Below are 24741 nucleotides of genomic sequence, written 5' to 3'. Positions count from 1 at the left end.
TACAAAAAAATAAGAAAGAAAGAAAGAGAAGAGAAGAGAAGAGAAGAGAAGAGAAGAGAAGAGAAGAGAAGAGAAGAGAAGAGAAGAGAAGAGAAGAGAAGAGAAGAGAAGAGAAGAGAAGAGAAGAGAAGAGAAGAGAAGAAAGAAAAGAAAAGAAAAGAAAAGAAAAGAAAAGAAAAGAAAAGAAAAGAAAAGAGAAGAAAAGAAAAGAGAAGAAAAGAAAAGGACTCCTTACAAGCTGAAACTTTGTATGCCAGTTGTGTATTTGGTTCTAAACCTATCACAAAATATATAAATAATTCAAAGGATTAATATACTGAGTGCATATGAAACAAACAAACAACAACAAAAAAAAAACCCAACAAAAACAGTCCCCAGGCAAGAAAAATCTATTCAACATTGAAGAGTAGAATGGAATTATAGAATTATAGAATCATAGAACCATTAAGGTTGGAAAAGACCACTAAGATCATCCAGTCCAACTGCCAACCCATCACTACCACACCCACTAACTGTGTCTCTCAGTGCCACGTCTGCATGGTTCTTGAACACCTCCAGGGACAGTGACTCCACCACCTCCCTGGGCAGCCCGTTCTAATGCACCACTCTTTCTGAGAAGAAATTTTTCCCAATATCCAGTTCACCTCCCATGAGGCAACTTGAGGCCTACCTAGGAGAAGAGGCCAATCCCCACCTCAGTACAACATTTCAGGGAGCTGTAGAGAGCAATAGGTTCTACCCTGAGCCTCCTCTTCTTCAGACTGAACAATCCCAGTTCCATCAATCAATTCATTGCCCTTCTGTAGACAGGCTCCAGAACCTCAATCATAGAATCATAGAATTGGTTGAGTTGGAAGGGACCCTTAAAGATCTTTTAGTCCAACTTCCCTGCAACGAACAGGGACATCTACAGCTAGATCAGGTTGCTCAGAGTCCAGTCCAGCCTGATCTGATCCACCACATCTCTGGGCAACCTCTGCCAGTGTCTGACCACCATTACTGTAAAGAACTTCTACCTTATATCCAATCTAAACGTCCCCTTTTTTAGTTTGAAACCATTTCCCCTTATCCTGTCACAGCAGACCCTGCTAAAGAATCTGCCCCCTTCTCTCTTACATCCTCCCTTTAGACACTGAAAGGCTGCTATCAGGTCTCCCTGGAGCCTTCTCAATGTCTTTCCTGTAGTGAGGGGCCCAAAACTGAATGGAGTAAGGTGAAGGTACTCCTTTCTACTTCTTAAATGAATTTAGAATCCTTAAAAATTGCTTTCAAATGGCAAGAATAGCTTTTGCTGCAGCAAAAATATATAGCTACTGATATTTGCTTGTGCAAAAAGAGAAGTCGAAAGTTCTCTTCCAAACAGTAATTTTTCTCCTCCTGGTTGCTTAAATTATGAATGCTGAATTTCTTACTGTTTGTTTTCTCAAACTTCCCATGGTCAACAGACAAATGAGCAGTTATCACAAAGGCAATATACCAGTGAGTTCAAATCTTAACTTACAAGTAATTTATTTTCCTATTAATCTGTCAAAATGACTTTTGTCTTCTTTGTGTTAAAAAAACTTTATATCAAACAGCAAGGATTCCCTTTAAGGGAATTGATACCTTTTTAAGACTTTTGGTTCAGATCTGACTTAATTTCCATTTCACAGCTGACTCTTCAGCAAAACCTCTACAAAGTTAATGAAATTTCAGGCTTGGCATTCTCACTGAAATAAAAAAATCAGGCAGAGAAGATATGAAAACAACAAGCCAATAGTTTTATGTTCTTTGTATATTTTGTGAAGAAATAAACCCCACAAAAGTGTGTGGTCTTTTTCTGTTTGTAGGACACCTTTAAAAATAAGACTCAATCTATTATTTTATCGCTTGAAATCAATCTTCTCAGGCCCACTGAGGTTAGTAGATTGAGCCGCCCACCATGCAAGTAGCCAGGGAAATCATTTCTAAGCTAACAGACCATCACACCAGACTTCCCTGGCAATTATTTTAGGTGTGACTGATCAGATAGTCTTCTCAAACAAGCTGTTTTAATTATGTCAAATAATGCTTTAAGCATACCTAAGCTCTCCTGAGTGTGATTCCACACCAGAATCTTCTAATAATCACAGAACTATGTAATAGCCAGCCACAGACTTCTCCACTTGACAAGAGGTCTTTGCAGCTGCAACGGTGTGCAGATTTGTTTTATTTGCTGCTACAGACCCACAAATAAAGTGCACCGAGCAATGCTGGATGGGTGTTACCCTCTTAGTGGCCATTATAACCACTGCAATGGGGACACGATTCCTGGGAACTGCATTCTTCTCTCTCTCCCTCCCTAACTCCACGTATCACCCTCTCTGGGCTCTCTGACTCCTAGCTAGTGCATCTCTGTGTGGTTACTAAGATGCTGGAGGTCAGTTTGGAGCTGTAAATGGCTTGGTAAAACAAAAGCAGTTTATTCAGGATTCAAGTTGCAAAGTCGCATCAGCAGGAGAGGATGTAACAGCAAACAGCTCCTGTCTGAGCTGTGCTGCTCTATGAACAAAAGGAGAAAAATCAGTTACTCAGGTGACATTCAGATGTCACCCTGACATATCTCACACGCAACATTTGGGAACACATTTGGGAATAAGACTGTGTCTTGTGCAGCTCTGCTGATTTTATGCCCCAAAGCACAAACATGGCAGAAGAGATACCACTGAAGCTTGGAATGCTAGGAACTGCATTTCTGTTTTGCTTCTCCTCGGTGCCCAAGTCACGCACCCCATGCATGGCTCTCACCAGTTCCACTGTAGCAATGGCACAGTATAAACAGATGGAAGACACCTACCTGCAACAGTTTTCCGCCACATTCATCAGTGAGAAACATGGGCTGTAATCACCTTAAACATTTTGCCACGTTCCTGTAAAGGAAGGAAAAGCAAACATAAGAAACTCATACCTCAGTGACTTGTAGTCCACATTGAAAGAAGCAACTGAGGCAAAAGGAAAGCACACAAGAAGGCTTGAGGCTGTGGTCACAGGGGCAATGGGTGCCACCAAGGTGCCACTGTGCAGAAGATTAGTTTGGAAGCACAGAGACCCTGTGCATAGGAAACAAAAGCTTTACAGTTTCACATTTAGTCTGGGCTCTCCTTTCAAGCAGCAAAACTCTTCTGCTTGCTTTTTACACACATTTGAGACCATCAACTTCGTTGTTTATCGTGAACTGTTGAGAGCTTCCTAATTGTGCCATGCAAACAGCTTGCTATACAGAGAACAGAGTCAGTACTGAAGCCCTCCAATGATGCTAACCATGGCCAAGTATTTGGGAGCTGCAGTATCTGAGCAGCTTGGGAAAGGGGAATGTTCTGAATGCTCAAGGAATTATCTGAAATCTGCCAGTCTGGCTGACACTGTCTAGGAAGAGCAAAGATGCCTCTTGCTGTTTCTGCCTGCAGCAAGAAAGCACTGCCTGCAGCAGAGTAGTCCCTCAGCGTGAAAATCAGTTGAATTTCATTGGCAGCACAAATCTGACTGGAGGCATGTCCGAATCCTGCTGCGGGGCTGCAGATAGGACTGGAGATTTCTTATGGTTTTAGATTTATTTCTTCTCTTTTCTGCCACTAGAGGGCACAGCTCACTTTCCTGCAAGGTGAAACAGAAATTACAGGGATTTTGCCTACTGAAAAGGTTTGGCGTTCTGCTCATCTTCCTCCATGCCTGCTTTGCAGCCCTTTGGCTGGACCCGAAGACCCCGCAGAGAAAAAGGAAGCATCATCCGTGACACATGCGCACAACTGCCTGTTGACAGGCATTTCTTCTGCACAGCTTTTTGCTAGCAGAGACCTGGTGCCTGCTGATACACAAGGTAGGGCAGCCAGTTCTCGCTTCACACAGTTGGAAAGAGCACCTGATCTTACTCGATCCTCAATGGACTGCATTTAGAAACAGTGCTGCCAAAATGTCACATCTTCTGTTTTTGCTCTGCCCTGTCTGTTATGGTGCCATGGGTTTGTGTGGCAACGAGAGCCCTGCTTGGGGGCAGCGATGGCTCTTGGTATCACTGGACAGGCTATGGAATGGGACAAGCTGTGCAAGGCTGTACTGCCCCGCTTTCAGTGTCAGGGAATGATCCTTTTTGAGATAGAAGAGATGCCACCTTCTGCAGAGCAGAGAGCGACCTTTTCTGCAAACAACATTTTACCAGCAGTGAGTTTTTATGTAACTTCTCCTTCAGCAATCACAGCCAGAACAGTGTGATGATCAGCACATCCTCTGCTTTGAGATGACAGTTAAAAAAAAAAAGAGCAACCACGGGTTTGAGCCCTTTTTTGTCTTATTCCCCTTTACTCTAAGTGCTCTTCTGAACTGCCACAGGCTTTCTGATGCTGTGTGAGGACTAAGGACTAATTTCCCAGATGTGTTTTTCACTGATGAGTGTTCATCCAAGAAAATATGCAAAAGCATTTCAGGTTGGGAAGTGCCAGGAAATTGCACTGTTCCTGATAAGACATGTACAACTGATCTCCAGCAGTGGCATCATCAGTTTTTTGGCTGGTTGATTAGAATAACGAAACTTTGCTTTCAAACATGACAAATCAAAAGAAACAAAAGCTGTATTAGTGAAACTGTTTCAGTTTGTTGAACTAAGGTGCTATGTGTCCTAGTTACTAACAATTTTGATCGTGATGAATAGAGTTGTTCAGATACAGATACGTAAGGAGTTACAAATAACTGTAATCTTCCATCCAAATGAACAAAAGTCCATATAAAATAGGCAAACATGATCTTACCACAGCAGTCAATTAGTAAGAATAAACATCAATAGTAAACATTATTTCCATTTTTTGTTTGTTTGTTTGTTTGTTGCAGAGACAATGGATATTAATGAGAATTTGGCAGATGAATGGTAAAAGCAAAAAGACACTCCATGATACTGCTATGTCCAAGTGCCAGCTATCAGCCTGCAAAAGACTAGGAAACTGCTAACAGTGACTTAGGACGTGCAGATTTCCCAATCAACAGGACTGCATTTCCATGCAAACGATCAGGCTGCTAAAAATAAATACCAGGAGACTGAAAGGATCCACATTATATAAGCAGAAATGCATATAAATCAGGATTTCATGAGAGCTCACCATAAGGCATCAGCAGGTCTTCAATGGGTGTCTTAAACATCTGTTTTTGTTCTCTGTCTCTGACAAGTTGGCTCTCCAAATGCACCAGCTGCCAGGCTACCAACCCTGGAAACTCAGAAGAGGAACAGACAGGTATCACCAGCAATGAAGAGCACGACATGACTGAACAGTGTGTTCCCAGGTGACTGATGGAGTTCTTCTCAAAGAACTTCAGAAATGTAGGTGCTAAAACTATGGGCTGCAAAAGCACTGCAGAAGCCCAAGGCAGGGCCCTGAAGACACTGCAGGTAGATGCCCACAGTGCCATATGGCGACAGATGTTACTCCATGCTTGGTCTCCAGTCTAGAAGCTGAAGTCCCTCCACCAAAAGCAGTAGCACTAAGAACATTCATCATCATGGTAAATACCCTGTAATGTGACCCATGAGTTCTTTTGGTATCTCCTGCCCAACACAAGGCAACTAAAATGCTCCCTCAGTCTCCTTTCAAACTTACATCCTTTAGTTGCCAAATGGCTCTAAGTCTCCTTAGCCAAAAGCACAATATAGATGGTACTGAGAGACTTTGCTCTGGCAGCACTGAAATCCCACTGCATTAATCTTAGATGAAAATGTCTGGTGCTAAAAATGGCTCTACACCCAAATATTAGGCAAAGTGAGTAATTTGAAACATCCCTGAGAAAAAGATTAAGAACTCAGAAAAAGCTGAACTCTCTCCTGAACTACACCGAGCACCTAGATAATTTAGATGTCAAATTCTCTTTCCAGTCAGTGTTTTAGTCAGGGAGGATCTGCTCTAATGCTATTTTGCAAGAACTAGAAAGTATTCTTTACTGAACTTCCCACAGATAAATTTATGCTTCAGCTTTTTGACATCAGGCAGTGTCTCTATTGACAGTAGGGTTAAACCTCAAGATGATTATGTAGTAATCATGACACTCCGGATTTATTCCTGGGTTCCTTGGAAAATTCAACAAGCAATCTCCATTAAGAAGTCCCAGAATATGGGACGCAGTCTGCTTATAATTGCCACCATGGTCAACAAGAAAATGGTTAAAAATACTACTCAGGGAAACTTAAGTAGACAGTAGGAGAGATTTCCCAAGGTCAGTAAGAGATGCAGGAACAAAAGCAGGCCTCCCACTGCCTGTTGTTAGCCACAACACGCCAGGCCACAGCTTGTAGCGGTGAAGGATGAATGAGCACCTCCGAAAAGCAGACAGACAGCTGTCACTGTAAATGCCCTTCAGTCACGTTGGTTTAATGGGTAAGAACTTAAAACACATCTGAACCTGAATGTCCTACTGGTAATGGCAGCTGGAGCCATAGGCCAGACTGCACATCACAAGCAAAGCCCACTGTGCAGGTTGATGGTAAATCCCTCAGTCCTGGTGGGAGATCATTATGCACAAACCTCTTTGCGTTCCCCTGCAGGCAGCAGGGCCGCACAATCCTGCCCTGCTGAGAGCTCTTCTGCCTCGAAGAAATGGTACACAGCTCCAACTCACTCTTTTGTAGCATAGCATGTTATGCAAGGGCCTTTCAAAGCAGCCCTAGGAATGGGTTCTGACGACATCACCAGATGGCCAAGGGTTTTGACATTTAATAATCCATGGAGACTGGTGGCTGGCAGTGTATTTTCTTCTCTTTCCAGCCCTCCCACACATTGTATCTTGCTTTGGCTACTTGACCCAGCAGAGATTGCTTCTGTCTTTCCCCTTCCTGCCTTTTTGCAGGGACAGCGTGCAGGCTTCTCATTTCTTTTGAAGGATCCTTAGCTTCACTGCACTCCTGATGAGAATCCAGCCTTCTTTTTTCACTGAATCCTTCAAAGCCTTCAAATATCCCTCTAAATGGATCCTCAGAGATCTATTTCGGCTCATCTCAAGATCCTTTGTATTCATCTTTGCCTACACTGCAGAAAGGGCTCTGTTTGAAGAAGGATCTTGTATTTTCATTTTGCCCTCGATTATTTCTTTTGGAAAAGTTAAACAGCAGCTGGAAAATCTCTATTGCAACTCGTATATTATTTTCTGAACCAGATACTTATTTTAATGCTGTGCAAAGAAACAATATGGAGTTCCTCTGGAAGCAAAAGCACTGCAGCTTCTTTAAAGCCATCAGCATTTTGGCAGCGGCTATTTTTACCAGCAGAAAGCAGCCCAGGGTTAAGAATGAAGCTGTAGAAGCCTGACTGATCAGAGCTCCAATCACCTCAGTGCTTCCTGTCATAATCTCCCTTCTTTTTTTTTTCCTCTAGGAATTTTTGCTTGGGCTGAAACCCAGCATAAATAAAACTGGCCAGAGTTACTGTCAGTCCTTTAACTTTTACTGTTGGAGCAGCGATGCATGTTGAAAACACATATTAAGTTTTGAGTTAGACCAAGGCTCCCTTCCTTTCTGAGCCCTTCTACTATTTTAGAAGTCTGAGGCTGTATTGCTCAAAGCCCTATCTGCATTCACCTGAGCATATTGTTGACCACCTAATGGAAAATAATTCTAGTGCTTTGTAAAGAACATTTTTGCTACAAGGTGCTTAACGTCAACTATATGAGAATAGAGCCTGTTTCAATTATCTTTTACTCTCTGAAAGGCACTGCGAACACTTGTAGACAATATCTCCTTTTCCAGGAAACAGCCTTGTTGCATCACTGCTATTAACCTCTTGTTTTCTGCAGAGTGGCAGAAGAGCAATAAGATTCCTCTCTGAACAGAACTCAAGCACAGTTCTGCAAACCAGACCAGAGCAGCATATGCGGAGTCTCAGCAGACTTCGATCAGTAGTGCAGAAAGGAGTAACTCCGGGTTAGGTCAGAAAGTGAAACACCAGCTATGGGTAACTGCTAAAGAAATAAATAACGAGGAAATAAACCTATCCCAGAAGCTGTTGTTTTCTGTTGATGCAAATCCTTCAGACTTCCAAGAAGCAGGAGTGGCCATTGTAAAAAACCACAGGTTTGCTATTTGGAATGAGTTGCTTACATTCCTTGACGAAACGAAACATGCTGGTTTGATTAACAGCAAAATATGTTTTCTTATGAAAGTGCCCTTTCTCAGAACCCACAGGGGAATAGTTGGTGAGCACACATTTGTTGGCACTTCTCTGAATCTACTTCTTACTCTCCAGATTTCGGAGAATGACCGGGTTCATACATACAATATCACTGATCTGTGAAGGGAGCAATTCTTTGCCAGAAGAAGCCACTCTGAAATATCCACACCCTGATCAACTACAGTTTCGAGCAAGGCATTCCTCACCCAGTTGCTGCTTTTTCCTCTCCTCTGAAAATAAGGTATTAGTCAAGGACAAGCAAGTGCTAAGAGCTGAAGATATGTGCTTTACTCTCAGAGATGGGAGCGTACAGCCAGAGGTATCTCTGCCTTCAGACCACTCTTCAGGTCAGAATGACCTTTTCCATTACTGCCTGATGAAGGGGAAGCATTGCTGCTAGGAACAGATCTTGCCCATATGACCCATTCATGAAACAAAAACTGTGAGTAAGCACAAAGGATCCAAAGGCTTCAGCTTTGTAATTTCACAGATCTTACAAAATACGCAGTAGATTTTTAAGACTGGGGGATCAGTTTTCCTGCTTGGTCCAAGCTCTGGAAGTAAAAACAGGAATGGTCACAGAGTTGATGTAGTTCTAATGGGCAAAGCAAAGGGACAGGAAATGGAGTCTTGCTCTGTGCTTAGGAGTAGTTATAAAACTGCAAAGAACTTTGATGACTGTTGTGCAGAGTGATTTTTTTGTTTTGTTTTTCTTTTTAATTTCAAATATTATTTGAATTTGAAACAAACAGATTTTGGCATATCAGCTTCCTCTGTGAAGTATGCCACGTTCTCAGCCCTTGGTAGAAAGACCCATCCTGGAAAGAATCAGGCAGGTTGAGAGGTGTGTCACTGCTCTTCTTCCTTCAACTGATGGCATATATTCAGTCTCCAGGGAAATTATGGAGAAACGCAACCTCCCTACTCATGGATCCAACAGAAGAAACATCCCAGCCAGCTGTGAAAGACTGATATAGACATAACAACATGTGGCTTTGTCTTTTCCCTTGGACTCATTCAGTGTGTGACCATGAACTGTGGAGCATGTGTTGACAAAGAGATGGCTGCCCCTCTGAAGCGGCTTTCAGTAACCACACAGAAACTGAGGCCAGGGAGACAGTGCCTGTGCCTGAGCAAAGCCAGTCACACCTGCAACAGCACACAGTGAATGGAAGAATTAACAATGCGAGGCATTTTCACAGAGGTGGATGGGTCCTTCTCTACAGCCTTGAGCATAATGCTGGTCTGTAAAATGGGGGGTGGAATGAGGGGTAACAGTAGTCTAGGGAAAGCACCGCATCTAAAGCAGTCCTGCAAGGGTCACACGAGGCATAGCAATCTTTCCTCTAGGGCTGCAAATGTCAGCTAGGCCAGGGGGACATGACACTACGAACAGAAGTAGTTTATCCAAAGAGCAGAGCTCTCTCCTAAGATGCTATTCAGAGAGGTATGAAGATGCCAGTTTAGGAGGCAATTATTAACCTTGGCAGCTGCCTCACCCACTCTCAACAGTGAGGAATATGAAACCTGATAGATACAAGGTTCTGTAATGCTTAGGGACATTTCTGTTTTAGTTTATGCTTCTGATTTATAGAATGATAACAAGAACACTAAGAAAGAACTGCTCTACCATTCTATCTTTATAGGTCAGAAGTTTAAGGTTTTAGTATTGCCATCATTTTTTTAAACAATAAAATAGCCGGGCTGCACGTTGTATATATATCCCACTAGCCGGCATTCTGCAGCAACCTCATTTGTATTCTGTCTTTTCCTTAGCAAAAGGAAAAAAAAAAACAACAAACCACCGCTCCGCATTGCCACAACTAAGTAGTTCCCCACTGTGATACAGACATTGCCAAACATCTCACTAAATTCAGCATATCCCTGTTAACACATTTTATTCATACTGATGGTCTGCATCACAGTGTGTTCCCGAAGGCTTGCTTTAAAATTTAAGCTCCAGACCTTTAACAAAAAAATATAAAGCAGAACAAAGTGAGTATCTTTTCCTATGCAGCTGTGCAGTGGAACTGTATGTCCTTCAAGGATGAGCTACCACAGATTCTAGGTTTTTTTTTCCCTTTCTCTTCCCCCCCCCCAAATCCCATGAAGGGCTTAAGTGTCTCCCCGTACAAAGGAGAACGTCTTGACTTCTTGAAGTATTACTGCCTATAAAGTCCTTCTTTTCCATACAAAAATGAATTTCAAGCTGTGGAGAAGCTTTAGAGTGGATGATTACACAAAGTGAGACCTCCTCCAAGGCCGTGTTCAGCAGGGTAGCTCCACCAGGATGTGCAAATTCTCTGACACACAAACCAACACCCAGGGTGCTGTATTTTTTGCCTTGAGGACTGGGAGTGGGCACATCTAGTGGGGATTAAAGTCCCACTGGTCCTCTTGGTTGGATCTTCACAAACATGCCAGTAGCCATCATGCTCCAATTTTGTTTGTGAAGGAAAGTCCAGCTAAACCCATGAAGTAACTTCAAGAAAGGGACTGCAGGGGATCCAATAGCTTTCTGGGCCAGAATCATTTGCTGTAGAGCTCTCCTTTGCTGTCAACAAGGTAAAGTTTTCACCTGTGAGTCTGGGCGGAACACACAGGAGGATCCCTCAGCTAAATAAAGGCCTTAACATTTGCTTCTGAGACATGAGAGCCACAGCAGTCTGAAACGCGTTGGATTCTCTGGGGGTTGGGGAATGGGAAGAATCAACCTCACCTAATTTTAGTCCTTTCAAAGTAGAGGTGGTTAGGCTGAATTAGACCCATCCCAGAATACACGGTAGCCCCTCTAGGAGGTGTCTCACAGCCTCTGAGACTCATTTCAGGATAAGAGCACTCATGATCTTGAGCTCCCTCTATCATGTCAGATAGAAGCAGTTGAACTTCACAGTGGGCACAGTGGGTTTCAGATATTCAAACTGAGTGAGATCTGTATCACTTCTTTTGTGGACAGAGCAAAACATCTGTGGAGAAATGGGAAAAAAATGTCAGTGATATGTGTCAGCAGCAGCAGGACAGAAAAGATTCTTCACTTCACACTGTGTGAGACATTTTCTGCAACACTTGACCTTCCTCTCTTCTGAATCTTCCTGGGAACCACTTTTTCAGTTTTTGTTGGCATCCCTCTGACTCCACCCACTGATGCCACACACAGTCCCTACAGTTATTAGACTGAACCCTACTTCCCAAGTGACAGTACAGTCAGGAGGCAGTAAGAATGGGCTGCTCCACAGGGGACAGTGAGCTGGGGCAACAGCAAGGCAGGCAGTGCAGGGACCTCCATGACCGTGGCGTAGCCCCACAGCACCCAAACAAGGTAAGCAAGGCAGGTCCAGTGCCAATAACCATCATCAACTACAGTACAGTGATTTCCAGGCAAGTCCAGAGTAGTGAGGAAGGTGTGAGATCAAGCCAGGAACTCAGGCCACTGAAGTCAAGAAGTAACATCATCCCCTTGGCTGGTTAACTACTTCTTACACAGACTTATACTCAGCTGGTAATAGGGCCTATCTTTAAACATTCAGCTTTTTAATTATCAGGATACTTCATTCTAATATTTCTTTCTTGCCCACTCTAATTTATCTGTAATGCTATGTGCTTTAATCTCCACTAAGAGGAGGAGCTGGAAGCAGAGAGAGAACTATGAAAATGAATTATAGTATGAGATGATACATTCAATGTCCTGCAAGCAAGTGGAGAAGAGACGACCACTGCCAGATTCTCTTTCTTCCACTAGAGCTTCACAAGGCAGCACCAGCTCCACAGCTTGGGCAGCTCAGCCAAGGCTATAATTCAGTGTAAGTCAAAAATGTTATTTCAGCAGGAGCAGCTGAAATAGCAGAGGGCTTCTTGTCACCATCTCTGGACAAGCCCAGGAGAGGCAGAAATGGCTTGTTTTATGCTGTCTCTCATTATCCCTGGCACTTTATGACTCATTAAGTGTCCTAGTTTTGTGACTAACCCCTGCTGAGCTCAACACCTGATATACATTTATGGGTTGCCTGTTGGCTGTAATAACAACTGAACTATTCATAATTCCCCTAATCATGTTAACTCCTTCCTTTGTGTGCCAGGTTTCCTTTAAACAACGGTAAGATAAAGATACTAGGGACCTTGGTTCTAAACATAGAATGAATTACTTTTATCTCAACAATTAATTAAAAAAGCTTTTTACAAGAAAGGGAGAAAGGAGGACCTGGGCAACTACAGGCCAGTGAGCCTCATCTCCTTGCCTGGGAAGATCCTGGAACAGTTCCTCCTGGAAGATATGTTAAGGCACATGAGGGATGAGTGGGTGATCTGAGACAGCCAGCATGGCTTCACCAAGGAAAGTTTGTGCCTGACCAACCTGGTGGCATATTATGATGGAGTGATGGCATCAGTGGACAAAGGGAAGTCAACTGATGTAATTTAGCTGGACCTCTGCAAGGCCTTTGACATGATCTCCCACCAAATTCTCCTCTCTAAATTGGAGAGATATGGACTTGAAGGGTGGACTATTCCTGTGGGTATGGAATTGGTTGAAAGGTTGCAGTCAGTGGGTTGCGGCCAATGGTTCTGTGTCCAGGTGCAGGCCGGTAACGAGTGGTGTCCCCCCAGGGGACTATCTTGGGACCGGTGCTCTTTAACATCTTTATCAATGACATGGATGACGGGATTGAGTGCACCCTCAGTAAGTTTGCTGATGACACCAAGCTGAGTGGTGCGGTTGATAAAACAGAAGGAAGGGATGCCATGCAGAGGGACCTTGGGAAACACAAAAGGTGGGCCCTTGTGAACCTAGTGAGATTAAACAAAGCAAAGTGTAAGCTCTTGTGCTTGGGTCAAGGTAATCTCAGATATGTATACAAACTGGGAGAAGAACTCCTTGAGAGGCATCCTGCTGAGAAGGACTTAAGGGTCCTGGTTGACTTAACATGAGCCAGCAGTGTGTACTTGCAGCTTGGAAGGCCAGTGGTATCCTGGGTTCCATTAAAAGAGGGGTGGCCAGCTGGGTGAGGCAGGTGATTGTCCCATTCTGCTCTGTCCTCATGAGGCTCCATCTGGAGTACTGCATCCAAGTCTGGGGCCCCCAACATAGGAAAGATGTGGAGCTTTTGAAGAGGGTCCAGGGGAGGACCATGAAGATGATCAAAAGTCTGGAACACCTCTCCTATGAGGGAACTGAGGAACTGAAGGAACTGGGCTTATTCAGCCTAGAAAAGAGAAGGCTGGAGGGAGACCTCATTGTGGCCTTTATAAACATGAGAGAAATCAACTTTTTGCAAGGGTAAATAGTGATAGGACAAGGGGGAATGGTTTTAAACTCAAGGAAGGGAGATTTATATTAGATGTCAGGGGGAAGTTTTTTACTGAGAGAGTGGTAAGGTGCTGGAACAGGCTGCCCAGAGAGGTTGTGGATGCTCCATACCTAGAGGTGATTAAGGCCAGGTTGAATGGGCCCCTGGACAATCTGGTCTAGCATTTGATCTAGCAGCTGGCAACTCTGCCTGTGGCAGGAGGTTTGAAACTTAATGATCTTTGAGGTCCCTTCTAACCCAAGCCATTCTATGATTCTATGCTTCTATGATAGCTATATATTGCAATTAGACACACTTGTTCTGAGCCTAAACAAACCATACTGTGTTTACATTTTATATAGCTCCTCTTCTGAATCAAGCAGTCTTTTAAAGTCCATGTAGATGGATGACTAATATTGATTCCACTCAGAAGTCTGGCAGCAGACACATCAGTATTCATTCTCTTGAATGGAATGGGTATTGGTACCAAATGACTCTTCCTGTCCATTACAGGTAGGAATTTGAAGCAAGGAACCATTGTTTGTGAATGTTCTTGTGGTATTAATGATCTTGTCAGCTTCTGCCCTTTTTTCAGCTTGCATTCTTTACAAAAGGTCAATGACAACACAAAACAGAGCCCAGCAGCATGCTGATCCAATCTGACAACCGATGCAAACAGAGAATCCACAAGCAATCCACAGAAGCTTGACAGACACAAGTATTTTTTGAGATTACTGCACATTTAACCTGTCTCTTCTAAAAGCAGCATGCACAATTATCCCAAATGTAGGTAGACATATCTGCGTCTTGGCTTAATTTTCCTTTCATTCATTTGAAACACAGAGGCATTTTGCTTGGCCACTCTGAAAAGCGGCAACTTTTGTGTTATCAGTTGAACATGTTTAGTTTTAGTTTTAGTTTTAGCCTATTTTGGAACATAGCTGAAAAGTCACCACCAGACACACAGGTCTCAAATGAAGATTATCTTGTGTTACTTCAAAACTAAGCTTGAGCCAGAGTCTGCCACAGAAGTGTGCCCAATTTCAGATTTCTGACTGGGAAGCTATGTGCAGAACTAAAGATGCAAGAAAGTTCATATGGGCTCTGGCTGGGATGGAGTTAACATTCTTCACTGCAGCTCCTACCATATACTGTGTTTTGCATTTGTGGCTAAAACAATGCTGATAGCACACCTGTGTTTTGGCTACTGCTAAGTAGTACTTGCACAGATTGAAGCTTTCTTTTCAACATCTTTCCACTCCCCCCAAAGGCCAGTAGGCTGGAGCTGGGCAAGAAGCTGGGAAGGGACAGCCAGGACAGCTGACCCCAATTAACAAAAGGTCCCACAGAAGGGATATGACGTCATGCTCATCAGTAAAAGCTGAGGGAGGTGGGGAGGAAAAGGTGACATCTGTGGTTGCACTGTTTGTCTTCTCAAGCAACTGCTATGTACACTGAGACCTTGCTTCTCAGGATGTGATTAGACATCTGCCTGATGATGAGAGGTAGTGAATGAATTCCTCTTTTTGTTTTGCTTCTATGCAAAGCTTTTGCTGTTTTTATTAAATTGTGTCTATTTCAACCTGTGAGCTTTTCTGTCTTATTTTCTCCCCTGGTTCTGTGGAGGAGAAGGAGAGAGAGGTCAGCAGGGTAAGTATCTTACAGCCAGTCAAGGTCAGCCCACCACAGAGTTCTGGACAAAGATTAATTTTCCTGACTGCTTCTCTCCATTTCTATTACTGCTGTTCATAAAGAAAACAGATGATGTAAATTTCAAAGGCACTTTCATGTAAGAACTGTCAATTTGATTCCATACTGCCAACCTCAAACATTCAATAACCAGCAGTCCTGATTAAAAAAAAAAAGAAAGAAAGAAAGAAAGAAAACACTTGGGGTCTTACCTTTCAAGTCTTGAAGTTTGATCCCACACAGACAGGGTTTTATGACCAGCATATTCTCCTTCAAGCCTGTATTGCCCTCATGAGAGCAGCCCCACGCTTACTGGTGCCTATTTTTACACTGTTTGACTTAGGTCAACACTAGCTACTGTACAATCAAGAGGAGAGTCAAATGAGCTTCCTGATCTGACTGGCAAAAATAAGGACAGTTTGTTCATTCCTGCAAAATAGTCTGTTTCAGAGTTGTTTTGCACTGCGTTTTGACTCTGCCATGAGGCATCCCAGAATGAGTGGATGATTCAGGAAGCCTGCACAGGAGTAGAGTTTGCCACCACAGCATTTCTCACTATGTGCAGCAGTTCTATCAGCAGGAAAAAAACCCACAATCAGTGATTTCTGTCAAGATTTTATCCGTGGTAGTTTTTTTCCTTTTCCTTGCATCGTTTTATGCAATTTTTAGACCCTTTTTCTCAGTATCTGGAGCTTTTGCTGAAGGATGATGGTATTCTGAAGTTAGAGACAAGGCTGCTATTAAACAGAGATAATGCAAAAATCACCTCTGGAGGAGTGAGAGCAACAAAGTGCAGTGCACAGCCTTGGGTTTAAAGGCTGAGGGGGTAGGGGGTGTTGAGCCTGGAGAAAGCTCTGGGGAAACCTCATTCTGGCCTTCCAGTACTTAAAGGGAGCTGATAAACAGGAGGGAGAATGACTTCTGATATGGGTACATAGTGATAGGACAAGGGGGAATGGTTTTCATCCAGAAGAGGGGAAATTCAGGTTAGGTGTTAGGAGGAAATTCTTTACTCAGAGGATGGTGAGGCCCTGGCACTGCTGCCCAGAGAGCCAGAGGGACCCAAGGCCATGAGCACCTGGTCTATGGGATGTGCCCCTGCCCATGGAGGGGCTGGGGGTGGGGAGGCTTTAAAGTCCCTTTCAGCCCAAGTCAGTTTGGAATTCTATGATTAACACTGCCCTGGGTCCACTTAATATCTGGCTGTTTGTAGGACAAATCTGGGGCAATTTCGCCATGTTTGAATTAATTGTGCCATACTTCAATGTTGCCAAGTGCTGGTAGTTGAATCCCATACGGTTGCAGGACGCAAAGACCATGGGATGCTGTAATCCCATACCAGCAGTGCTGGCTGAGTTGCTTACACCAGCTTATACTTGGGTGGGACATTGGTTTTTGGGAGAGGTGAAGAGCACTTTAGGTAGAAAGAGCTGTCTTAAGCCATTGGTTTTGGAGAGTTGTGTTTGAAATGTAAGTACTGTCCTAGTGCTTTTTAAGAATAAATTATAAGTTCCATATTAAAGCAAGGAAGAACTCTACTGACAGTGATATAGGACTGGAACAGGCCACCCAGAAAGGTGGAGGAGTCTCCTTCTCTGGAGATATTCAGGACCTGCCTGGATGCCTTCCTGTGCAACCTGCTGTAGTAAACCTGCTTTAGCAGGAGGTCAGACTCACTGATCTCTAGAGGTCTCTTTCAACACTGACAATTTTGTGATTGCGTAATATACATCTCTGGAAGCAAGTTAGTTATTTTCTTATCCCATAAAACAAGTGACATTGCTCAGAAAAGACTCTAGGGAATCAGATCTTTTGAGAAAGAGGATGAGTTAGTATTGAAGATGAAATGCAAAGGTTTTTTTTTAGCATAGTGTCTGGTTGTTTGATTTTCTAATACAATAGATTACACTGTTAATGGAAATGTAGCTTTGTACCTTCTGTTTTTCTCCCAGTAGAATTAACCTCAGCGCTGCCTGCATACCAAGCATGCGCGCTCACAGCTGTGAGCTCTGGAGAGACGAATAAGGCACAGCTTGGACCTGTGCTGATAAGATCACACACGGTCTGTAACAAGGCTGGGAATGGGCCCCACTGCCTTTGCCAAGTGACTTCACCACAAGACCATCTTTGCTTCTGCCCACAAGAACTGTCCCGCACCATTACAGATAGACCTCAGAAGCCAACCGATTAGGGGAAAAGCATTTGGTTGTTCTGGAAGTCCTTTGGGAGAACAGCAGGAACAGGAGCCTTCTGTTCCACTCCTGTGTCCCAGTAAAGAGGTAAAAAAAAAAGCCACTCAGCGTTGCCTACAGAGCAGTTATCACTTCCAGTATGCTGATTGTCTTTCCTAGCTGTCACCTGCACCCCACAGCTGCCAGAGTTCCCTGTTTCAAGGCTGCATGTGTCAGTTATTCAGAAATATCACAGAGCAGCGAGGAACAGCTTTTAAATTCCAGTGAAAGAAGCAGGCCATGCATGGACAGGGAAACACAAGTCCCTAATTGCTTGGGAGCCCTTGGAGATGAAAGTACCACAGGAATGCCACATGGCAGTGCTGCTACCATTCATGCTGTGCTGCTAACTGAAGTAGCTTTCCATACGTACCAGTTACGGAAAGAGACAATAATGGAGCTGGAGAAAATCACAAAGCTCATTAAATCTGACGGCCTGGTATGTAACAACATGGGGAAGTACAGGGAGTAAGCTTCTTCCTATAGGGGAAATCACTGTCAAAAGCGCTGGCTGTGCTGAAGGCCTCAGGAAAAAAAATGCATTGGGGGAACAGAGCATGTAGGAAGGTCCTTTGGAGCTGACAGCAAATAAAGCAGCTGATTGGATTTGTAGCTGTGTTTTTGTGAAGAAAACGAGGGTGGAAAAGCCAGAGGAACGTTGTGCTTCTGAGAGGACTGCAGGGTGGCACTGGAGAGAGGGAGAAGTGCCTCCTGCTGTGCTGGTATGTGCAAGGTACACAAACTGAGGGAATATCCAGCTAGTATTTCCTCCTGCTGGAAGCAAGGCACCGAGTTCCAGCTGCCAATTAGCTGCTCAGACCAAAAGCTCACCTATTTTCCAAGCGTTTAGGTAAAAATAGGGAAATCGTAAGTTGTGAGTAAAGCTTCTGCTCTAGTATTGTGCCAAAGAACAGCATCTTAAATAAAGCCGGTGACACTACTTTGTGCGTGCTTCGGTGCAAGCTGTGATCCCTCACGTAACATCGCATGACCCTACAGTCAGCCCGGGGTAAATGAGATCATTAACACAGACAGCCATCACCCTGCTTGGTTCCAGCAAGGGATCGACTTCCTTTTGCTTGGAGCCCTTAGCTTCTAAAAAACAACCACCTCTGAGCCCTCCGGAGCTTCCCCAGGAAGGAAGGATTCGGCGCTCCGGCTTCCTGCGCTGCCATCAGCGGACCACGGCCGTGAGGCGGCGGCCGTGAGCGCGCTGCACCTGAGAACCAACGGCCCCAAGGGCAGCAGAGAGCGCGCTGCCCTCGGCGCCCCGCGGCCCCGCCCGCCGCCATGTCGCGCCTGCGCGCTGCCCGCCCGGGTTGGGCTGTGCAAGATGGCGTCGGGGCCGTCTCGCACCGCGGCTGAGGAGTACCGGCCCAACCGCTACGTTTCGTTGCCGGCCGAGCTCGATCCTGCCACTTATGACACGTCGCTGGAGAAGCGCCGTGCCGAGGCCGAGCGCTTGGCCATCCGCGCCCGGCTCAAGCGACAGTACCTGCTGCAGCTGAACAACCCGAAGCCGCCGGCCGTCATCGTGAGTGGGGCGGGGGGCGCAGGCGGGGGGCTCTGGGCCAGCCCGCCTCACACGGACGGGAGCGGCCCGCGGCAGAGCCTGAGCCCGTCTCGGGGCCTTGCGGGCGGGGCCGTGCCCTCCTCTCCCTGTGACCTTGGTGTCTGCCCCTCCTGGCCTGCATTACTGGGTCCAGGTGGCGCGGTGCGGCCTGGGGGGGCATTTGCTGGGCTTCTGAGCCATGTTTTGGGGCTCACGGTTTTCTTGCTACCTCAGGAAGATCCTGCCTTGCTCCGCTGGGACTATGCCAGGACGCACAACGTGTACCCCACTTTCCGCCCGACACCCAAGACGTCCTTCCTAGGAGCTGTGTTTGCAATAGGCCCCATCCTCTTCTGGATAGCCGCCTTTAAAACTGAGAGGGTGAGTTCTGCTGGTGGCGTTGAGCATCAGGGAGCACCAGGTTGTAAAACATAGATCTGCCTAGAGACTTAATTCCCCCTGCACCTAAGAATGCTTCATACTAATGAAGTGTTAAGGGAAGGGAAGGCTAGTTAGTGCTGAACCTGCTATCTCAAAGTCTCATAGCTGGTTGCAGAGTTCCAGTGTGCTAAGAGGCCTGTGTTGCATCTGCAGATACAGCCAGTCACAGTTTCTCTGATACATTTTGCTATAATAAAGCTTTCCATGGTACTGACTCTAAATTAATCATAAGAGACCACCGTTTTCAGCTATTGACATGCTTTAGATACGTTCTCTAAAGTAAAAAGTAGGGAACTGGTGGATGACAGCCCTAGGAAGATCTCCAAATCGGTCGACTCTTTCTCCATTCTCATGAAGTAGACAGAAGAAGTAGTGGCTTTCTTTACTATGAGAGTGGTGAGGTGCTGGCACAGGCTGCCCAGAGAGGCTGTGGATGCCCTGTCACCAGAGGTGTTCAAGGCCAGGTTGGATGGGGACCTGGGCAGCCTGGTTGAGTATTAAATGTAGAGGTTGGTGGCCCTGCCTGCGGCAGGGGGATTGGAGATTCATGATCCTTGAGGTCCCTTCCAACCCGGACCATTCTGTGATTGTGTATGATTCTGTGATAGGTAGGAGCACTTTAAGCTGATGACAGTGTCCGATCTTGCCTGGGTTTTTGAGCTTTTGGAAGCTTTTGGAACTTCCTTTGGTTGTAAATCCTGAAATGAGGGTGTCAGAATCTGAGCAGCAGCAGATCTTTCTGAAAGTAATCAGCTGTATTCATTGGAATCATAGAATTGCTCAGGTTGGAAAAGACCTTAAAGATCACCAAGTCCAACCCCAACCTAACCATACTACCCTAACTCTAACAACCCTCCACTAAATCACGTCCCTGAGCACCACATCCAAATGGTTTTAAACACATCCAGGGATGGTGACTCAACCACCTCCCTGGGGAGCCTATTGCAGTGCCTAACTACCCTTTCTGTAGAGAAGTTTTTACTATACTTTGGAATATGCTACGTGACTGCCAGTCAGTGGCTGGTTTAATTTCCCTCTTTTTTTCTTTCAGAAAAATAGCAATGTTAGATCAAGTCACCAAGAAACACAAACATCAGTACTATTTGGAATAATATTTTCTAGGGTAAATCTAAAGTAACAGGTGCTAACAAACTTACCAAGCATGTTGATACAAATATTGTTGGAACTTCAATATTTCCACAGTTCTTTGTCACTCTGGGTTTGTTTCATATGCTAAACCATGCTTGGCCTTAGCTGCAAAGTGTGGATCAGCATGTGAGCACCTGAAAATAAACCGGAATGAGTGACATCCCTGCATACATGACAGAGAATACTGAATCTGAAGTGTTTGATACTATTTCCAGAACAGTGTGTTTTCTGATTCCTTTACTGATGTTTAGGGATATTTCCAGTGGTTTATAAAGCACGGTAGTTGTCATTCTTCTCTCTGAAAAGTGATTGTTGTGTGTCTGGGAAGCTAAAGAGAGACTTCTGAGTCTCAAGCAATTCTTCTGTATTTGTCCAGGCAGAAAGAGTCGGGCAGTACCTACAGTTTCTGTGTGCAGTAACAGTACGTCTCTGTGAAATGGTAGATGACTGCAATGTGAGATGCAAATGGGCTGAAAGTGAGCACATTTAGTGAACATTTAGCAAGTTACTAAGACATTTCAACATACTTAGGTCTTTAGGTTATTCAGCCAGAAGGAAGAGGTAGTGACTAAATGCATAAAATAACTCGAATGCAACTAGTTTGGTGAAAAATACACTGCAGCAGTTAGTCTGAGCTGACCTGTGAGAGGCAACTGATGTGCAAAGGTCAGAGCATCTTTCCTTGTGTAAGGTGAATGCCGTATTTGTTCTGACTTTTTACCTATGATGGTTAGTAGAGTGTGCTTGTATGGTAATACAATTCCTATAATCTTTGCTGAAATACTAGAGTTGCTTTTATCTTATCCCTGGCTGATTGAAACTTCTTCTCTAATAGAGTAATGATGAATGTTCTCTCTTCCACAGGATTATAAAGAGAAGCTTATCCGAGAAGGTAAATACGAGCGACCATTCAGTGTTTTTTAAGTTGCTGGAATCACAGTGCTGCTCTTGAGACAGAAGTAAATAAGATGTACTGTATGCTGATGTTTCTCCTTCAGAAGAATAAATCTTAATTACTTCCCAGTCGTCTTCCATCTTTAATAATTACAGACAGTGCAACTGTACAGAATCTTTATATCTATTGCAAATAGATGCAGAGAGCATGTCCTGAGCTCACCAGTTAACTCTTTTGATCTGCATATAAAGATTTCTTTTAAAATGTGGAAGTTGCTGCTGTCAGAGCAGTTCAGGCTGAAGGTTAAAATTAACAGCAGGTTAAAATATTAAGCAATCCCTATACAGTTTCCTAAAGAACAGTAGCTCATTTACTAGCTACTTCTTGTGTTGGTGGTTTGACTATGTCATTTGCCCAAATCAGGTAGTAGACAACTCCTGTTCTGTATTCTAATGAACTATTTAGGAGCCTGCCTGCCTGTTCTCAATAAGTTGATTTTTCCTTTCCTGAAAAAATACAAGCCTACACGCTACATTTGAAGTAAAGTTACTGTACCACTTTTGGAAATAGTGAGCTGGACATTGTCACTTTTTATGTGACTAACAGCATTCCCACCAATTTTGTGAATCCTGAGTGCAGAGGATGAAGAACTAAAAAGATGAGGTGCTTCTTTTTGACAGCGGTTCCTTTGCAGTATGGGAGAATTCCGTTTCTCCCCTGGAAACAAGCTGTGATATTTATAATAAATATTTAAAAAGCATAATGCATAACTGAACCTTGTGTCTGCAAAAGTATCTCCTCTGCTTATTCTCTGCCAGGGTCAACTGGTGTAGGGTGGCTACAGAATTGTCACCACAAGGTAGTGAAATGTGAGTGCGAGGAAAAGACCTTAACTCAGACTTGAATTCTCAGATGGCCTCTAGGTGCCATCACAGTCCAAACAACCCCCGTTCTTCAGACAGTCTAAAAGAGCTTTTTTTCCCTGAATGTTGAGGTCAATGTCAAAAATGCAGCCTTAAACATAAGTTACAAATCCTCTGTCTGCTGTGGGTGCAGCCTGCATTACTGACTGCAGAGCAGGTCAGCTGTGGAAGGCATTCTGTCCTGCATGATTAGGATGTTGGTACGGGCCATTTGGAGTCTCCCTCCGTCTGAGCAAACTGATGAGCCTCTTCACAGAATCACAGAACAGCTGGGTTTGGAAGGGACTGCTGGAGGTCCTCTTGTCCTCCTCTCCGGGCTCAAGCAGGGTCTCCCAGAGTTGGGTGGCCAGGACTGTCCAGAAGGCTTCCTACCATCTCTGGAGCAGATGTCCCTCTGTGGACAAACTGTTGCAGTGCTGTCACAGTAAAAGCGTGTTTGCTGATATTTAAGATAAAAGTTAAAAAAAAAAAAAAAAAAAGCTTTTAAAGAAGTGTTTCCTGTTCTAACTCATGGCTTTCTTGCCTGGGACATGAAATGTTCAGGCCAGCTGGGGGCTTGGCACTAGTAGTGTGCAGCAGCTGCTCTAGACTTCAGCCTGCTTTTGCAATCCCATATGTGCTCCCAGCAAGCCCTCTGCACCTGTCTGCAACTTGTTCTTCTGCTGCCTTAACTAAAGCACACCTCAATTATTCTCTTTGCAGAACTGCTTCTAAAAGGTTACTGCAAACGATGCTACAAAATACAGCTGTGGGTCATTGCAAGAGAAGAGGCATCAATGCATGGAGAATGTGATACGCAGGGAAAGAAATAATTGCTTGTCTGAGCATGCTAAATTAACTATCTTCCTGCTGCCACAAACTAATTTGATCTCCCAGGACTCATTTCCTCAGCTAATTGGAACTTCAGTCGCCACACATGTAAATTCTGCCTTGCAGCTGTATTGTTTTAGGCTAGTTGAACAAATTGCTCAAGATGGGTTGGGAGCAGCACCTCTGGTCTTCTAGGCAGGCCTTCGACTGGCTCAGTGCACCTGCTGCAGCTGTGCCTTTGCAGACAGGAGTGTCTGATGCCACATCCCTGTGGGTTTGAGCATGGTGCTTGGAGGAAGGCTGCCCTATTTTTCTCTTGCGCTACTTGCAGAACTCCCCAGGCTGTTTTTTTGTGAGGAACGGGCATGCGTTGCTGGAGGTGAGGTTGGTAGTTTGAAGCAGTGGTGCTGGGTGAGCAGGGGAAGGAGCTTTTCCCTTCAGAAATGAAGAGAGAAGACAAGGGTAAGTGTGCCTGATGGAATTTTACCCTTGACTGACGTGTAACCACTCATTTCTGCTTCAGTGATAATTCTGTAGCAAGAGAAACCCGAGCCTGCAGGTAATTGGATCATAATTTATGTCCCAAATATAAAACAAGCTTTTCCTCTCAGCCTGTGAAACATTTAGACCTCATTTATCCCTGGATCAGTCTGATTAAGTCAATTTTTTCTGACAAATGGAGCCTCCTGATCGTCATCTTCTGAGTTGGCTATTTTAAGGTAAACATCTCCCTGTAGATTATATAATGTAGTGCTTTGCTCCAAGCTGATGTTTTTCTTCCCTGAAGGATCTGGTGGAGATCCAAGTCTGATGATGTGTGTAACTGACTGAAGTTAGGCGTTGCAGCTCTGCATTTCCTTCTCCTTTGGGAAATGGAAGATTACTCCTCTGGAGAAGTAGGAAGCACAGATCCTCCTGGTACCAAACTTAGGAACAGTTTCGCATCCTAGACTGAAACACATACCCAATCAAGTTCTCAAGGGCTCGGTGAGAGAAATCAGTTCCCTCCGAAGATGAAATGAGCGTGGATGATAAGCAAACTAGTTCAGGATCTGAGAGGCAAATTGCTTGGTAGCAACATTTAGTACTACCTGTCTGACTAAATTTGACACTTCCAAATGCTGTTTTGATACAACAAAGAGCACATGTGCTAAAGCAGAGGCCTGAAGGTTGGTTGTGCATCTCATTCCTACCGTACTTGTTTGGGGTTTTCTCTTCTGCCTGCACCCTGTGGAACAGGAGAGTGGCTCAAACTCACCACCTTGGGGTGAGGCTCGAGTACTCCTGTGGTTTTTGAGGTTCTTCATAAAAGAGACCTCATCAATTGTTGACAAAGAAGTCAGTGTTGATGGATGGCTAAAATAAGATTGAAAAGGAAACTTTCCCTCAATTAACAGTGAAGCTCTTTGGATTCTCTGACCTTTTCTAATCTGCAGAATGCTTTTCTGACCATAAGGGCTCTTCTTGGCAACCATCCACAGCCCAGCAGGCTGAAATGCCCTGCTCTGGTAGGAGGCTTACATCTCATAGAGCTTTTAGCTCTGTTGGGAAAAGTCTTGGTGTCATGAAATGCCTCACTGATCTTCAACTTCTCCCCTTGAAAGGCACATCAC

The 24741-nt window shown here is 44.4% G+C and overlaps 1 protein-coding gene and 1 long non-coding RNA gene across 3 annotated transcripts in view; one reads left to right on the top strand and one right to left on the bottom strand.

Annotated features, from left to right (window-relative positions):
• LOC121109313 overlaps nt 1–18983 on the bottom strand; it is a 44692-nt gene extending 25709 nt beyond the window's left edge. The window contains exons 1-5 of the long non-coding RNA XR_006933931.1: nt 18854–18983; nt 10876–11122; nt 5106–5210; nt 2816–2888; nt 1606–1709 (exon numbers count right to left, since the gene is read on the bottom strand). This is a non-coding gene — a long non-coding RNA (uncharacterized LOC121109313). The remainder of the gene's footprint in view (nt 1–1605; nt 1710–2815; nt 2889–5105; nt 5211–10875; nt 11123–18853) is intronic.
• NDUFB4 (NADH dehydrogenase (ubiquinone) 1 beta subcomplex, 4, 15kDa) lies at nt 18680–24522 on the top strand. Of its 2 annotated transcripts, XM_046913582.1 has the most exons (4): nt 18680–18892; nt 19145–19291; nt 21365–21392; nt 23021–24522. In XM_046913582.1, the coding sequence occupies exons 1-4, from the start codon at nt 18692–18694 to the stop codon at nt 23128–23130; spliced, it is 486 nt and encodes a 161-aa protein (XP_046769538.1). In that variant the 5' UTR covers nt 18680–18691; the 3' UTR covers nt 23131–24522. The 2 variants fall into 2 exon arrangements, with proteins under 2 accessions (XP_046769538.1, XP_015150484.2); XM_015294998.4 differs by lacking the exon at nt 23021–24522 and having other exon boundaries at nt 21365–21523.
• Nucleotides 24523–24741: the final 219 nt, after the last annotated feature.

The sequence above is a fragment of the Gallus gallus genome, chromosome 1 (assembly GCF_016699485.2).
Source record: "Gallus gallus isolate bGalGal1 chromosome 1, bGalGal1.mat.broiler.GRCg7b, whole genome shotgun sequence".
NCBI classification, from domain to species: Eukaryota; Metazoa; Chordata; class Aves; order Galliformes; family Phasianidae; genus Gallus; species Gallus gallus.
This window is presented reverse-complemented; position numbering and strand designations above follow the sequence as displayed.

Coding starts and splice junctions, on each gene's coding strand:
- NDUFB4 (XM_046913582.1), top strand. CDS start 18,692: ATGGCGTCGGGGCCGTCTCGCACCGCGGCTGAGGAGTACCGGCCCAAC. Junction 18,893..19,144: donor CGAAGCCGCCGGCCGTCATC/GTGAGTGGGGCG, acceptor TTGCTACCTCAG/GAAGATCCTGCCTTGCTCCG. Junction 21,393..23,020: donor AGAGAAGCTTATCCGAGAAG/GTAAATACGAGC, acceptor TTCTCTTTGCAG/AACTGCTTCTAAAAGGTTAC.